General features: G+C 44.4%; 1 protein-coding gene across 1 annotated transcript in view; it reads left to right on the top strand.

Moving 5' to 3' along the window:
• LTBP1 (latent transforming growth factor beta binding protein 1) overlaps window positions 1-17,846 on the top strand; it is a 1,238,788-nt gene that overhangs the window by 605,141 nt on the left and 615,801 nt on the right. The window contains exon 8 of the mRNA XM_085612185.1: window positions 14,807-14,909. Coding sequence (XP_085468311.1) covers window positions 14,807-14,909 — 103 coding nt within the window. The remainder of the gene's footprint in view (window positions 1-14,806; window positions 14,910-17,846) is intronic.

Consider the following 17,846-nt stretch of genomic DNA (forward strand, 5'->3'; position numbering starts at 1 on the left):
TTGACAATGAAATGTGATGTTCAACTATATTCTGAAAACTAGTCTCAGGCCATCCATGCTGGAGAAACATGTGTACTGCTGATGTGCTAATTATTGCTTGTATTGATGCTCGTGCTGTTTGCTGGTGTGTTGAAAATCAATAAATAGAATTTAAAAAAAAATAAAAAAAGAAACAATATGTTGACAGTCAGGGAAACAAGTATACAGTTGTCAGAATGACTTACAGTAAAATGCAGTACATGATGCATGTAGCCCTTAAATTGTGTATATTCTTTGTACAAAGCGCTGGCGCTAACCGGGGCAGCTTCAAAGCACAGCTTTGTCTACTCACAAATCACTGAAATCTGCAGTCTCTCACTCTGCTTCTCCACTCAGTCTCAGACAGTCCTGGTGAGGTGCCTCAGTTCAAGAACTTGAGGGCGTACACGCCGTGATTGTCTGCAGCGCGTCAGAATTCAGTGGAGCAGCGTAGAAAAGTGACAGGTTCCTTCAGGACAGCGGAGAGCCCGCCTGCAGTCCGGAGATAGTAAAAGCTCTGTGAGCAGAGCTCAGCCGACACACCACAAGCCCTCGGACAAAGTGAGGATCAAAAGACACCATTAAATGCCCTGAGCCAGAACAAACATCACCCGGCAGGCAGAGACCCCTAGCACCGGCTCGTGAGGGGCGAGGGGGCACGAGGAGCATTTGATGCCTACAACAACCTAAAAATTTAATCTTTTTTAATGATTAAAGAACGCACGCATTAAAGAAATGTTCGAACAGACAGCCCTCCGGCGGGCTAAGGCTTCACCCGTCGAGCACGGAGGTGCTTGAGCGATTATTGTTAATAAATAACAAGCAAAAGCGAAAGCACGGCGCGTTGTAACCTGACCCACCAGGAATGCGATCCACAACAACAAGGGAGGAATGCAGCTGCCAGCCTGTGCACCGCTGCTCGCTCCCGAGACCCAAACGCCATGGGAGTGAACGTTTAGCGAAAAGGCGGGACATACACCCGTCTTTGGCCAATTGCATGCTTTCATTATTGAAAGCCACACACAAAGTCCAATGGAATGTGTGGGAGTTGCCAGACCCACACAGAGAAGTCTCGGGGAATTTTGGAGTGCTTACAAGAAGCCTCCCCATAGAGCAGAGCATGCGCGCTGCGCTAGGCTCGACCTAAAAAGGGACAGGACACCCTCCACTCTAGATAGGGCAGGCGGTGTAATGCCCTGCTTTCAACAGACCAGCGGAGAAGGCCTACAAGTTGCGAAGAAATACAACCATTATCCAAGACCAGCATTTTACCATGGATCAACACCATCCCATGGATGCCCATAATTTGTCAACAATTAAGACCACTGTGTCCTGGCCAGCATTTTACTGTGGTGTACTCTATTTAGGCAGTATTAAGGCCCCTAATTGGACCCCTTAGTGGAGTAAGTGCCTTTGTCGTGCTACTACTATAAAGGAGTGAATAGGAAATCAGTTGGGACCTATCAAAGCACCCTCGTTACATATACAGTCTCACCAAACTCGCCTAATACGTCTGTAGGTTTGCGCGTTTTTTGGGGCTGTTTTATTGGCTAGATCCTGTTAGAAATTGTTGTTTCCAGCATAGGTAGCAGAGTTGAATTTTAAACAGTCTCCCTGTTAAATGAGAGCACAAACCTCACCTACCGGGCTTGCATGCTTCGTCATTGCTTTTGCTCCTCACCCTAGGGTTCTTGTGGTGCCGATGGGAACTAAGCTCAATCTTGTTGGGGGCTCGATGGTATTTTTTATTATCTGACTGGATCTGTAATTATGGATGTATGACGTAACAACGCGAGTCATTACAACGCGTGCAGTTACATCGCGGTCGTTACAACGAACGCATGTAACCACGCGATGCCATTACAACGCAAGTCTTTACATCGACTTGCGCTAGATGGCGTGCTAACATTAGAAAACCGTAATTTACTATTCCAACTCCAGTCCACTTAACAGTAGGGAAGGTGTTGGGATAGTAAACTACACTATTTGTAATGTTAGCACGCCATCTAGCGCAAGTCGATGTAAAGACTTGCGTTGTAATGGCATCGCGTGGTTACATGCGTTCGTTGTAACGACCGCGATGTAACAGCATCGCGTTGTACTGAATGTGATGTAAACGATGTTTCCCTGTAAATATACATGCCAAAACAGTACAGTACAGTGTGTGAGAAAATAGGGTCTGCGTCTTTAAAACTGCCTGCAGTAGACCAGTTGCTACGCTTTTATTTTTATTTTAGGGCAAATTAAAAACATTATGACCCTTCTTGCGATTAATCAACATCCTTCTTGCCCCTCTAATTTGTCATGAAAGTGTTTTGTGTTACAGTTGATATCAAAAGAAATGGTACTTCCATAAGTCACATGCAGCGCAAACAGAGATTAATACTAAAACTGAGCTGTATCAGACATGTTTTAAAATATAACAGGGATGAGCTAAAAGAGGGACAACGTTTATTATTAAAAAAAGTATGTACATGTACATTTGTGCTTTCATTCTTAAAGGTAGAACGTCAGGGAATCTCCATTTAGTGAAAGAGAGTGTGAACACAGTGTCATATGTAGGGGAGAGACCAAGTCAATCTATTATAGGTCCTTCTTCAAAACTATTGTTTTGCAAGGTAAAGAGCAGGTTAGAGTGATGTAGATGCTCACTGGTTTGGTATCACGAAGAGTATTTTGAAATGCTTTGCAACAGGCCTTGGATCAGATTTGATGCCTGCTGTACTCATTGATTTCACATGTGTGTAATACTGGGATCTCGTTGGGTGGGCTTTAGTGAACTGGGTGCTTTGTCCACAGCTCAACGTGCAATATTAAGCTGTGTAGCGATAATGACAGGAGATCCTAGTTCTGCAAAGCTTGCCAAATGCACTTGCTCTGTCGGTTCCCATTGGTGGATTATAACAGTCGTCTGAAAACCCGATGAAGAGCCGTCAATTCTCTTTGAAAACTGCTGAAAGTAAAATCAGATGTCAGGCCTTTTCATACAAAGATGTTTTCTTATACAGATCTCTTCTATTAGAGCGGTCTTTATAAATATGCGCTCAATACCATAGTGTAGCTGTCTGGAACTCTTTCAAGCTCAGGGCTTGGCGTTGGCAGGTTTCAAAACAAATACCCTGTCAGGGATTGGTGTGGATTCCATTACAGGATTAATATTCCCTCCGCTAAGGATTCTGGGTAAAAGTCATATTCAGAAATATCAGAGGATTACAGAAGTATCAAATACCCATACACACCAAAACATTGCTATGATTGCTGTAATGGAGGCAAGCTGGCTAATTGTTTTGCTTGACCGTTAAGAATGTTCTTCTGAAGCCAAAGCAAATTCTTGACAAATTTCGATTAAGGCAATCTGGAAGTGTTTAGCTTCCCTCCTTTCCCAATTTTACACGGCAGGTTTTGTGTGGCACCGAATTCAAAGTGAACAAAATTAGTAGCAAAGTGATAAAATATAGTATGTGAAGTAAAGTATATCACCAGCTACAGCCAATGTTGTCCAAGTGATATTAATAAAAGTGCAAGATTTCAGATCACTGATGACTGTAGCACTAATTCCATGTTTAACTGGTTTGCGATTAAATACATTTGTATGTTGCACATTCATTGCTGATTACTTTAATATAACATAGTGGACAAGCTAGACTACCCCTATGCTCTTGGGAAGGAGAAGACGATGCGCGTAAAGCTGCATCTTGTAGTAACAAATATTTGTAAAACGGCATTTTGTAGTAAAAAGAAATTGCATGTCGGAAAACCAAATTGGGGGGTTTGAAAATAAAACACAAATTTGGGTAGTTTGAAAAAGAAAACTCTGAAGATAGTTTGACAAATGGGCAATCATTACTGTAGTAACTGGCAATGGTAGCTGTTAGTTGAAGCCAGTCTAGAAAAGAGAAAGAAAAGAGAAAGCTGTAAGTTTAGAACGAGTGAGGCCTGATGTTCTTCTGAAATATAGGAATTTGACCATTTTACTCATGAACTCCAGGCAGCTTGAAATCAAAATGCAACTTTTATTTCTTTTTAGGTCTCGCCTTCCAAGTGCATGTGCTGTGCTGCTAAACATGTTGTTTACAATTCAATGGGCTTACAACCGCCCACAGCATTACATTAGTTGTTTTTGATGACACTCTCATATGTAATCTTTTGATTGCTTTGCTCCCCTAGGCTTCCTTTCTTTCATGTGTTAGCTCCTCTCCGGAGCATGGACCAAGTACAAGTACATGTGTGCTTCCTCATGTTTCGGCAGATCCCTTTTTTTATGTTTTATATGTGTTTTGGTGTTATTCCTGGATGTGCAATGTGCTTTCCTCGTTGTAACAGAGGCATACCAGTGCCTATTTATGTTGCTTTCACCCTATCTGCTGTCTCTATTGATGCTTTAGTTGCTTACATCCACAACTGTACTATTCTACTCTATGCTTTTCGACCCAATGCCACTCCACTCAACACTACTCCATTTCACTCTACACTACACCACTGTATGCAGCTCCACTCTACGCCGCTCCACTCTACTCTAGGCCCCTCTACGCTACGGCACTCCACTCAACACCACTCCACTCCATGCCACTCTACACCACTCTAGTCTGGACCACTCTATGCCACTCCACGCATTCCACTCCACTCTACGCCATGCCACTTCACTCTATGCCACTCTACACCATAACCACTTCACTCTACGCCACTCTACTCTACACCACTCCACGCCGCTCCACTCTATGTCACTCCCCTCTCCTCTTTTCGATGCCACTCTATTCTGCGCCACACCACTAACTTTGAACCGTGCTGAAAAACAGCCATGCTGCTGTACAACATAGATAAAACTCATTGGCAAAGCCAATAGCTCTCACATAGGCCTGACCTTTTGGCTTTGCCAAAGCTTATTAGGTTGAGCCTACCAGACAGCGAAAACTGTCTGGTGTCAAAAAAACGTTTGTCAGCTTACTACAAATTTACAGTGGGCTTCAATAATGCATACATATATACATACATGGTGTGGTATTTGGTCAGTCTTTTTATCATCCACTGAACTGTTCAACTGCCATTTGCATTTTACTTCTGCCAGCTACAATAGGTCAGTCCTCTTTTAAGTTGCCTTAGTTGCACTGTGACTGACAGCAATTGCCTGATCGGGTAAACGCAATTGCCTAAAAAGGAATCCATTTCCCTGCCAGAGCTGAGGCTAATACTTTACTTGGCTATTGCCTTTAAAACTCAATAAAAAATGTTTAGTCATTCTTATGTGTTTAATCTATGTCATCAAGTTACAGCAAATCATAGCCAAAAGTAGTCTTTCTTTGTGGCAACAGAATCAGATTTTCCTGCGATGTGCATTAATTAAGCAAATAAGTGTTTTTTTATACCTGTTCTGCTTACACTTGTCTGCTATGAAGCAGCTGTACTGTTCCAATACACACAATACACGCAATGGTTAATATTTTTAACTGCATTAAATTTGTATTGAACGCATATGGCCTCCAGATTTAGGCAGCAACATGTTTTCATTTCCTTTCTTCCTTTTATTTTATTGTATATGCTCGCAATACAAATATTTTAAAATGTAACCATCACACCAGCTTGGCAAGGCCAGACATGTTGGCTTTGGGGACTCGCTAGAGAAAATAAGAAAATATGTAACTGAACAGACTGTCTGATAGATACAGAAATTAGGGGTACCTACTACCGAAATTTGATATGATGGAATAAGGCCATCCCGATTCTGACCTTAATGGCACTGTGAGACGTTGGCCTGGTATATGCTGTCCACTAGTTATAGTAGGTACCTTGTACCAATCCAAACAACCCTTATTGATGAATAGGTTTAAGACAACCTTTATTGAAAGCTATCCTAGTGGTAGCTATGGAGAGCAACTTTCATGCTAAGTCTTGAAGGAGTGTAAAGCAGCTTGGTTTACCAGATTATAACCTCTTGAATAACTAAATGAAAGGAGAACCACACAAGGTATATATATAAAATATATGTATTTATTTCTAAACACTTTCTATTAACCTCTTTATGAAGTTAGAGAGCAAGGCACACAATAATACAGTTATTAAACGACAGTAAATAGCACAATATTTAATGGGCCCCAGGGGGAGACCAAACCATATATTAGGAAAGTGGTATAAGAACCACGACTTGACTAGACACAGTGCCTAGAGCACGTAGAATCGCTGGGACCCCAAGGAACCACCCAAGGCAGTGACACAGGAGACTCACGGGGGACGTGTGCAGTGTGAGAACACAGCCGCGAGCCCCGTACAATTCAAAAGGAAAGTCAGGGTTGGAATGTTAAAAAATAAGGACACTTAGAGGAGGACTTTGAGCAAACCCCTTTAGACTTAGGGGGTTCTAGGGCCAGCACCCATGGGAGCACCGGAGTACTCGTGTTACCTCACCCAGGGAAGCTGGGTGTCAAATCGTGTCGGGAATGGCGATGTGCTGCAAAGTGCTGCTGCTGTGGAAAGGAGAAGTGTCCAATGTGATCCAAGCCTGGATCGAAGTTGTGAAGAACCTGAAAGCAGAGGGGGCGGAGGTCTGGGTCACTTGCCAGTGACCAGGGACACGATAGACGAATGCCCACCGATGTGGGGTGTTTCAGGTGCGAAGAGGTGAAGCTTGACTCCACTGCCATGGGGACCAGGAGGCGTCGACAACGACCTCAGTCCGCAGGCGAGCTGTCCCACGAAGGATGTCGAGTGCTGGGGGTCAGTTGCTGGATTGGAGACCAACAAGCCTTGGCAACTGCAACCCACGCGGTGAGAGGAAAATGGTTTCGGTGTGGACCAGCAAGGTCCTGTAGACTCCCCAAGCAATGGAGAGTCAGGGCACGTCTGGAGCAACCAGGAAAGCCCGTTGAAAATTAAAGTGCCCTTCTCAGGGACCCACAAGTCGACGGACAAGGGATCGCAAAGGGACCTCGAGAGGAATCACTAGATACCAACCCACGGGTCACTCGAGGAGTGTTACCTTACCCAGGGAAGCTGGGTGCATAGGTGTCAAATGGTGTCGGGAATCGTTGTTGATTTCAATGGCAATGTGCTGCAAAGTGCTGCTGCTGTGACAAGGAGAAGTGTCCTGTGTGATCCAAGCCTGGATCAAAGATGTGAAGAACCTGAAAGCATAGGGGACAGAGACTGGGTCACTTGCCAGTGACCAGGGGCATGATAGACAAATGCCCACCGATGTCTGGTGTTTCAGATGCGAAGAGGTGAAGCTTGAATCCACTGCCACGGGGACCAGGAGGTGTCGACGATGACCACAGTCTGCAGGCGAGATGTCCCACGAAGGATGTCGAGTGCTGGGGGGTCAGTTTCCAAATTGGAGACCAACAAGCCTTGGCAACTGCAACCCACGCAGTGAGAGGAAAATGGATTTGGTGGATACTTTTTTCTCAATCCCTTACTAATACTAGACTAATCAAACAAGTAATCATGGAAGCAAGGGCCTCCTTCCCGGAAATTACCATTTCCCCCCATGCTACAATCATCCCCCAAAGACAGACCAGAGACACTGACCTTAAACCAACTATCTTTTACCTCAATACCCGCTCCCTGGTGAAACACCAGCTCGATATATTCAACCTTTTGGATTCAATCCATCCTGACATCCTGTTCCTAACGGAAACTTGGCTGTCACAAAACTCTGCCCCAGACATTTTAGCAGCCCTCCCTAATGATTATTATATCCTCCAAGCAAATCGCATGACAGGGAATGTAGGGGTGGGGTAGCGGCCATTGTTCGCCAAGATTTAAAATTTACAACGGTAATCCCACTTGATCTACTTTTGGTAGACAATTTAGTTCTGAAACTGGAGTCGGTCTCGACCCCTCTAATTTGTGTGTTACTAAATAGACCACCCACGAATATGCCCTCGTTTCCCTATTCCCTAGCTGAACAGTTGGCTCTACTAATCACCAACAACCCTAAAATTTTGCTGATCGGTGATTTTAATTATTGGGCCACTGACACACAAGGCTGACCCCATGCTAAGGAATTGAATGATCTTCTTATTGGGATAAACCTTACTCAGCAAATAACCATGGCCACACATAATAAGGGACACACGTTGGACCAGGTGTGGAAAGCTAATATAACAGTATCTGCATTGACTGTCTCGCCCTGTATTTGGTCTGATCACTCCTTAATTCAGTTTATTATCAATGATATTGCTCTAGTAAAACCACCAAGCCTGAAAAGACTAGTAGCAAGGAACTGGAATAATATTAATAGAACCCAATTCCATGTCACCCTAGCAAATACAGTTCCTACCCACCAGACGTCAATTAATTTGAGTGAGAAAAATCTCACAGCATGGCTCACTGCGGCCAGCTATGAATATGCCCCACTAAGAACAATTCGATCATCAAGACGCCATGAGGCACAAAAATGGTTTTCTACTGAGTTACAAAGTCAAAAACTATCAGTTCATCAATCCGAAAGGAAATGGAGAACCAACTACTCTTTGGATAAAAAAGAGAGCTATTTGATCCAATTGAAAGAGTATAAAAAATCAATTTCCTCAGCTAAGGCTGTTTACTTCTCTTCCAAAATTATGAGCTCCACTAATAGGTCCAAAGAAATATTTGCCATTGTGAACAAAATATCCAATCCTGATAGAGTTACTTTAAAATCTACTCCCAGCCAAGCCTTTTGTAACTCCCTCAACTCGTTCTTTATTGATAAAATTGTTACAATAAAAGCCAGTATTCCCTGCTGCTCTACCCCTGAGGACTCACCCTCAATGCTAGAAAATCCCTGCCATCTTGAAGAGTTCCCAGCAATAGACAGCCAGACATTTTTGGACCTTCTGTCCAAAGTAAAGTCGGGATCACCTACGGACAGTTGCCTGCCTCATATTTTAAAAGAAGTATTTACCTTCTTTCCCGGACCCGCCCTGGCACTTCTTAATGATTCTTTAGCACAGGGTTGTGTTCTGAGAGCTTGTCCCCCTGCTAAAAATATCAGGTGCGGACCCAGAGATCTTGACTAACTATCGGCCTATTTCCCTGCTTCATTATCTGGCCAAAATACTAGAATCTCATGTGGCCAAATGTCTCTGTGCCTTCATTGAGTAGTCGGATTACCTTGATCCTAACCAAGCAGGGTTCCGCCCAGCCCACTCCACCGAGGCAGTACTACTCACTGTACTGGATACACTTTGAAAGGAAGCGAATAAGGGCCCCCCCCAAGCCTTGGTGTTGCTGGATCTGTCAGCGGCATTTGACACGGTCGATCATGGCATCCTGATTGACCGAGTCAGGACGGCCGGTCTCAAGGGGATGGCGTCCAGCTGGGTTAAGTCATTTCTCGAGGAACGTTCTCAGTCAGTGTGCCTCTCCCAGTTTTCTGCACCTAAAATGGCAACAACATGTGGAGTACTGCAGGGTTCCTCACTGTCCCCTCATCTATTTAATCTCTACCTTCTTCCTCTACTTCACTCCCTGAAAACTAGGAAGGTATGCACGGATAACTATGCAGATGATCTACAACTGGTGTTTTCAATCAATAATTCTCCTGTTTCGATATCTGAATTCCAGGAAATGATGTTACACATCCGTGATTGGATGAATAACAACCAGTTAAAATTAAATCCAGACAAAACAGAAGTGATTCTGATAGGTGGTTCCTTCAACCCCTGGCACACACAGTTTTGGCCAAGTGAATTAGGCTCCCCGCCTAACCCTTTTTCCTCAGCTAAAAGTCTAGGAGTAATCATTAAAAGTGATCTCACTACGAAATCTCAGATAGGAGCAGTGACCTCCACTTGTTTCTTCCACCTGAGGAAAGTAAGGAGGATTAGGAGATTACTCACTCGGGAAGCCCTTATCCAGGTGATCCTAGCCATGGTGACATCACACCTGGACTAAGCCAACTCCCTATACTTTGGCATTCCGCTTTATCTCACCAAAAGACTGCAGATGGTTCAGAACCAGGCAGCAAGGTTGATATCCCAACAACGCAGATGGGAACATATATCCCCCGCTATGAAAGAGCTACATTGGCTTCCCATCCCGCAAAGATGTGCGTTTAAAGTAGCTGCCTTATTTTTAAAAACTTGAATGGTGCTAGCCCTAATTTTTTATCCAGAAATACCTACCTGCACGGAGCTTACGCTCTGCCCACAAGAACCTTCTAATCATTCCTTCCTACAAACGGAAACAAATTGGTGGCTGCAGGTTTGCAGTACTGGCCCCCAGTTTCTGGAACACTCTCCCTTTAGATATAAGAACCTGCACTGAATTCGCTAGATTCCGTAGACTTCTTAAGACTTGGCTATTTACCCAAGCTAATACCTAGACTTTATTGACAACTAACACAAGAGGTCCCAGCAAAAAATCTTAAGTCCAGCTCCAAGAAACCACTTGGTGTACGAGCGCTTTATAAGAAGTTTTAACATAACATAACATAACATAACCAGCAAGGTCCTATGGACTCCCCAAGCAATGGAGAGTCAGGGCACGTCTGTAGCAACCAGGAAAGCCCGTTGAAAATTAAAGTGCCCTTCTCAGGGACCCACAAGTCGACGGACAAGGGATCGCGAAGGGACCTTAAGAGGAATCACTAGATACCAACCCACGGGTCACTCGAGGAGTGTAGGCCAGCAATCTTCAGTGAAATCACTGCTCAGGGTCTGGACTACAAGTAGCCCAAAGCACAGCCTCAGGGATCGCCAAGAAGCATATGCTGCTGCAAATGGTCGCGGTGTCCAGGGGTTCGGGTTGCACGGTCCCCACGAGGGCTTTGGATCTCAGAGTTGCTGAGAGCACGGATCGGCCTCGGGGATGCTTGGAAACCCACCTCCTGTGTTGCAAAATCATCGGTGTCCTTCTAGAGCAGCGTTGATGCAAACTGGACAGATGCGTCTTTGGTGCCTGCCTTGCAGGGGAGTAACTCCCTTACTCCAAGGGAGATTCTTCGGTCATCCAACATCGTGTAGATAGTAGAAGTTCTGGGATTCTGTAGCAGAGTTTCGTCCAGATAAATCTAAAGTCCTGTAGTCGGGGGTTCCTACTTTATACCCAAGGAAGGGGTGGGACAAGCTCTGGGGACTCACCTATGGGAGGGTCAGGAAAGAGGGGTGGCTACACCCATTTTCTTTGTCCACTTTCACGCCAGAGCAGGGGCTGGTAGCACCTGCAACTTTGTTTGAGCTGGACTATGCACAGGGACACCAATTGTGCCTGCAGTGCAGACATCAAAGCACTCTTGGAGTGCACCCACCCAGCCCCAATACACTAAAGCCTGTCTGGGAGGTGGTTACACCTCCCTGGGACAAGAAACCTATTGTCCAGTCCTCCTCTGACGGAGTTTCGTCCAGCAGCAGGAGGGCAGACTCGTGTCTGTGGCTGGCAGCATCCAATTTGTGATGCCAGGGCCTGTTAAGCTGGTACCGGGTGTACTGGTGCTGTCATGTTTCTCCCTCTAGTAGGGTGGAATCATACCTCCCACACCAGTTACTTGTGTGGAGGTATGATTCCAAGGTGTTTGACACCAAACACGACATATTTCCATGCAGCCATTCCAAAGTTAGCATTTACCGCGAGGTTATAATGCACTTAAGAGTATATGGTTTGGCTGCATCACAAACAACCCCGGAATAAAGGTTTCGAAAGCTGCAGAGGGGCTCTGCTCTTGCATGGGCACCCTCTCACATGAAACCCAGCACCCTGCCTTCAGGATTGTTAAGGCCTGCCATAGGGGTGACTGATAGGTTTACATGTGCAGTGATATGAAGAGATATAGGTAACCTATATCTCAGTAAGGGGTGCATACACCACCTTACACAGGCTACTGTAGCAGACCTGTTGTGTCATTTTAGATGGCTTCGCAGGGGTGGCACAATACATGCTGCAGCCCCTGGTAGGCCTCTAGGGTACCTATGCCCTGGGTACATAGTGTACCATATACTAGGGACTTATAAGGGTACCCCAGAATCCTCTCTGGAGTGTACCTAAAGTACATGCAATCACTTTAGTGAGAAAGCACCTAGGCTGGGGCCCTGAATAGCAGGGTCCCAGCCAGACTAAAGTCGAAAAACAGTGAAACATCAGCAAAAAGTGGAGGTAACCATAAGAAGCAGATCCTACTCTCCTACAGGCACCTCTTTGGTCAATGGGGAAATTCTCTGGTTCCGTCTGTCGAAATCCTACCCCCCCCCCCCAACCTGGCCCAACTGCCTCACCGCTCTTACCTGCACGGCCTGCGGCTGTTTATTCATAATTTTACAAATCCTCCTGGCCATACGTTGAAAAACATTATTTAGTGATTGGAGCAGTACTGTGTGGTTCTCATCATTCACACGCTGTTGTGCCTGTTCCTGTCACATGATTTGTAAGGTTCTGATGTATTACTTCTTTCATGTTGCACTTTTTTGTGCCCCAAATATCACTTTTCAACAAAATAGTTTATGAGTGAATACTGTTCATTTTTAAGCAGGGAAGGAGATTTATGATCTTCTGTCGTACATTCATGCACTGGCGCCATGCTACATTACATTTCAACCTATTACGGTTAACCCTGGTTGAAGGAGATAAAACAACTTTACCAAAAGTATCTCATGCTTTGGTTTCTATTGTAAGAACAATTAAGTTATATGCTGTAATAGGTCAAATGAAAAAACAGAAAACAAAAACATTTCAAAAGTGAAGTTAGTTCCTGCACTATTGGCTCCACTCCACCCCGTTCCAACCACATCTTGTAGTTGGACAGGATCAAGTGTCCCCGTGGCCACTCGCAACTGTGCATGTACCAGCCGTACAAGGCTCCCAAAGCCGAAATTAGGACTGTGGAGTGCGTGCACTGGGCATGGGACAGCCTCCTCAGACGGGCTGGTCTCACGACACTGTATGAACCTTCTGCATCGTTGACAGATAACCCCATATTTCCCCATTACAGGATAAATGTGCTGCCAGACATGCAGGCGTGAGACATAAAAGGTTTTGCGGACCTGTACCCAGATGACAAGTTCCTCCCCTGCTTTGCTGGTACCGATACACCCACGCCTACACTATCAGATACATCATTATACTTCAAATTAGAGCTACCTGCCGCACATTATATGACACATTTCCTGCTCCCCCACCAATCTCCACGGCGCTAGGCTACATCCACACATCCATGTCACCACGTAAACTTAACACTCAGCTTTAAACACTCAAGCAGGCTGCATCCCCCAGTGGACACTGTGGGGGCGTGATGGCCTGGTAGAGGGACCTGGACTCAGCTATATCAGAAGTGCAGTGGAGTTACTGCTGTGCCCAATCCGAGAGGCTGTCTCCTAATTATAGATTGCGATGAATACACTTCAATTAATTACATCAAACGTATCGCACTCCATCGCAGCTCCACAGAATCGGACTGGCTGCCGACTCGCACTGCCTACGCTGCCGAGAGGCGGGGGCTACTTTCTTGCATTTGGCGTGGACCTGCTCTAGAGTGGTGAGTTTCTGGACTATGGTCTGTGACATGGTGAGTGCCATCATTGAGGCCCCATTCCCACCGGACCCAACCGTATGTCTCCTGGGCTATGTATAAGACGCCTGGACGGATACCGACGCCTCACTCCGATGTTGCTTTTGTTGGCTAAGCGCAGATTGGCGATACACTGGGGAGAAGGCCGGTTCCGACCAAACAGGCCTGGTTGTCGGACGTTTCCTACCTCCAGGAGCAACTGATAGCTGACTGGGATCTGGTGCCGTTAGCAACACGTCCCAATGACATTTGGGAACCCTTTGTCGACAGACTGACATTGACAGGACGCACACCCCGACTTCTAATACACCTAGTGCATAGTTGCCTTCTGTGTCAATTCCCAGCTCGATGGGGACATTTCTGCCACCTATTGTAGCTGCCTGTACTTTATGTATGACTTGTACGCCACACACCGCATCTTGCACCACGGTGAATTGGGATACTGAGAAACTGTACAATGATTGACAATGTTGGGGTGTGTTACCTGCTTTGAGAGTTAAAAAAAAAGTGAAGTTGAAGTTGAAATTCCTCAATTTTAAATGTTAGAAGTTTTAAAATCATGAAATGTCTTTTATGCTCCAAAATTACAAAAATATAACTGTATGCATACCATTAAGTTTACGGTCAAGCATTTGGATTAAAGTTAGTCTTAGGGTCAAAGCACAGTCTAAAGTGAGGTAGAGGGTTCTGGTTAGTCTCAGGGTCAAGACGCTTGTTAGGTTACATATTAGTGCTTGTTTTAGTCTTAAAGACTAGAGCTAGACAAAGAACAGTTCAACAATCATGTGATTGCATGTGGAACAGACTAGTGGAAAAATGCCGAACATGGAAAAAGATTCTCTAGTTTGGTGACAAATTGTTCTGAGTTCTCATTTCTGTTTCAGAGATATGCATATAGGGGTGGGCGGAATTTGCGTAGTCGCGCTCCGCAAAGCTCAGCGAAACGGTAAGAAATGTCCGCGAGCACGCAAAAGTTCCGCGAACATGCGGAATTGCTAGTTCTGCCCGTTCGCGATGCTTTTTTCTTGTTCGCGAACGCTGTTTGCGTGCTCGGGGAGAAATATCTTGCAAACATGCATTTTGAAAGCTCGAACAAGCAAAAAAATCCGTGAAGCCGCGGATCGCAGATTTTTTGACAATTCTGCGTTCTCCGCGGAACGCGTAATTACCAAAATTCTGCAAATTCCGCAAGCGGAATGGAATTTACCGCCCAGGACTAATGCATAACTGAAGTTACAAATAATGGGGAAGTTGAGCCAAATGCACTTTCACATGTCTATTAACCTTGTACGTTCTCCCCCTTGGTCGTTTCAGTGTGGGAAAGCTCTTCCTGGGCTCTCGAAGCAAGAAGATTGTTGTGGAACTGTGGGTACTTCCTGGGGATTCAACAAATGCCAGAAGTGCCCCAAGAAGACAAGTAAGTAATCGTAGATGTTTTTTACCCCAGTGCCTCTTCTCTGATAGCATATTTTTTAAGTAAATGGCAAACTTTCCTTCTCAGGCTGTATTCTTTTTTAATATTTTTTTATTGAAAATATTTTATTTGTTTCAAAGACAACATAAAATAAATTCAGGGACATAACATGAACACATCGGCAGATCATATTCCAAGGAATACATTTCTGAATCATACAGGCTGCAGATTACATAAATTTATCAGTTGGCACTGGTTTATACATTTATTTATTTTAGTTGTATATATAGCATATATCAAACCCATTTGTGCAGTAATGTCCTTTAATTTTATGTCGAAGCATACAGGTAGTAATAGTTTCACAGAGCATACTTAAAAATGTACACTATGCAATTTGACATTTAGTTTTAGGTCATTAGAATAGGATGCAACAATAAAGAGAAATACAGAAATGAAATGATATCAAAATCTGCACACTGTAGGGTATTTTTCAGATTTAATATCATCTCTTCGGTCCATGGAAATGTTCTTTAGAGGTGGTCAAATTGTAAAGAGACGCTATTTAAGTTCTTTTTCAAATATATCGTAGAAGGGAATTGTCCTTAACATTAGAAAGGTGGAATTCTATGCATTACTAGAATGGTTACCTTAAACTTTTAAATTTTCTGGTGCCAAAAGTTCAGTCGAAGAGTGTCCACAATGCATATTGAGCGAGCGCTTACCTAGGCAAACAATGTTTAAACTTGTGCTGCTTGCTCTATAAAGCACCAAGGGGCATATCATCAAGGACCGGTGATAATTATCGCTAAGCGCACTTAGCGCTAGGATAATTACCGCCGGCTAACGTGGATTTTTATCGCTGAGATAACGTGCTATTAGCAACGCTTATCTCAAAAGCGATAAAAATCCTAGCGCTAACTGCCAAACGTGAGATTATCGCTGGAAACCCAGCGATAATCTCCTGAAATTTGGCGTTAGCTTGACGATAGGGCAAGGCAAACTTAGCCATGATATCCACCTTCCATAGGATATCATTGCTAAGTCAGTCCTGAAGCAGGCGTAAGGAAAGTAGCGATAACAGGGGTTATCGCTACTTTTCTTGCCGCGATGCTTCATACCGTGGGGCTTGATGATAGGAGAAATGTCGCTTAGCGACATTTCTCCAGTCATGTCAGGGCGGGAACGCCCACTTTGTATCTCATTAGAGATGCAAAGCTGGGCGTTCCGAATTCAGGCGCTAATGCAAGGTTTCTCGCGATAGCGTGACCGTGCTGATTAGGCAATAAAATTATCGCCGCTTTTCACCCGAAAACGGACGCAAAAGCGGCGATAATTTTTTATCGCCTCGTTGCTGGTATGCCCCAAGTTCCATATCACACCGGTGCACCGTTTCAAAATGTTATTTTTTCTGTTGCTTAGTACTATTTAACAGCCCCAAAAACAATGTTCTTATTCTGTCTACATAGACAAATTACAAACATGCATACTGGCTGCCGTATTAAAATCGTATTAGTTATTTACAGGTAATTTTCAATCCTCTAAGTCTAGGCCTTCCTTGTTTCGCTTGTTCCTACTGATTGTGCACATTTTACTGGCTCATTTTAATGTGTAAAAGTAACTCCTGCGGAGTTGAACCCACAATGAAATCTTTTACACTAACGCCCATCATCCATTTAATCACTTTTCTAAATCATTCCTGCCCATTTCCCACTTAAATAGTTCCTTCCCCCTCCCTACTTCCTGTTCATAAATAGCCAGCAATACTAAGATAAGGGGAAGGAGGGGACATAACACAGTAACAGGAAGGCTTACGCTAGGAATAATGAATATTGAGTAGTACCTAAATGCTATAATGAGTTAATTGGTGATACATATAACTGAGAATTGGAACTGCCATGTCCAGAACCTGGGGTGAACCTTTGGATTAGCCCTAGACTGCCTAAATTGCAAAACGTTTAATACAACATATTGCGGTTCTGCTGTGAGGAGCAATGTTCAGGTAACACATTTTCTGAATGAGTGAGCGGCTTTTCTGTGTCTTTTGCTGTTGCTTGTTTATGTTGATTGTTTGAAAACGCAATAAAAATTAAACAAGCATTTGTAAAAATCAATCATACCTTTGGGTCATTTTGGCTATGCCAATACTTTCAGCCATGCAACACAGCATCCCCAATGCTATGCTGCATGGATAAAGAATACAAAAACAATTTAAAAAGAACTATTGGCCTGGCTGAAAAAGGTAAAAAAAAGTGTCTGTGTCATTTTGTAGGCCATCTTTTTTCTTTTTAGTTACTGATCCGAGTTGGATCAGTAAATAAAAAAAAACATGCAAACGTGTTTTTTTTTAAAGCTGGTGGAGGGAATCAACGGGTGGGTTTGAAAGCAATGTAGGAGAAGAGGGGTACCGAAGTAACACAGGGATGGGGGCGAAAGCAACACGGGGACAAGGGTGAGGAAAGCCACATGTGCGAGTGTAGGTGGGGAAAGCAACATGGAGGGTGTGGGTAGAGTGTGGCAAAACACTTAAGGCATGGCTGGGGGAAGGGCAAAGAGACAGCAAAGTAGAGCACTGTGGGGTGGAGCAAATGAGTGAAACAGAGTAAAGTGGGGTAGGTGAGTAATATGCGGGCAAGACCACGTGGATAAGGCCAGGGAGAGAAACATGGGAGCACTGGAGGTGGGCTAGAAGTACACAAGGGCGACAGCTAGAAAACACATGCACTCTTGTAGAGTGCTTAATCAGTGCCTGAAAAGTAAACAGTAGAAATACACAAGCAATGCGTCCTATCGCCAGGGGATCGACAAACACAAGAAAATGAAGGAAATAGTGACATAGCAAGAGGGGGGATGAGCTGCCCTTGGCGTCCCGAGTTTTGGGGGCCATGGCCTACCCCCCTACCTAAGGCCATCACTGGAATCGCCAGCACTCCCCTCTCGCTC

The sequence above is a fragment of the Triturus cristatus genome, chromosome 6, assembly GCF_964204655.1.
Source record: "Triturus cristatus chromosome 6, aTriCri1.1, whole genome shotgun sequence".
NCBI lineage: Eukaryota > Metazoa > Chordata > Amphibia > Caudata > Salamandridae > Triturus > Triturus cristatus.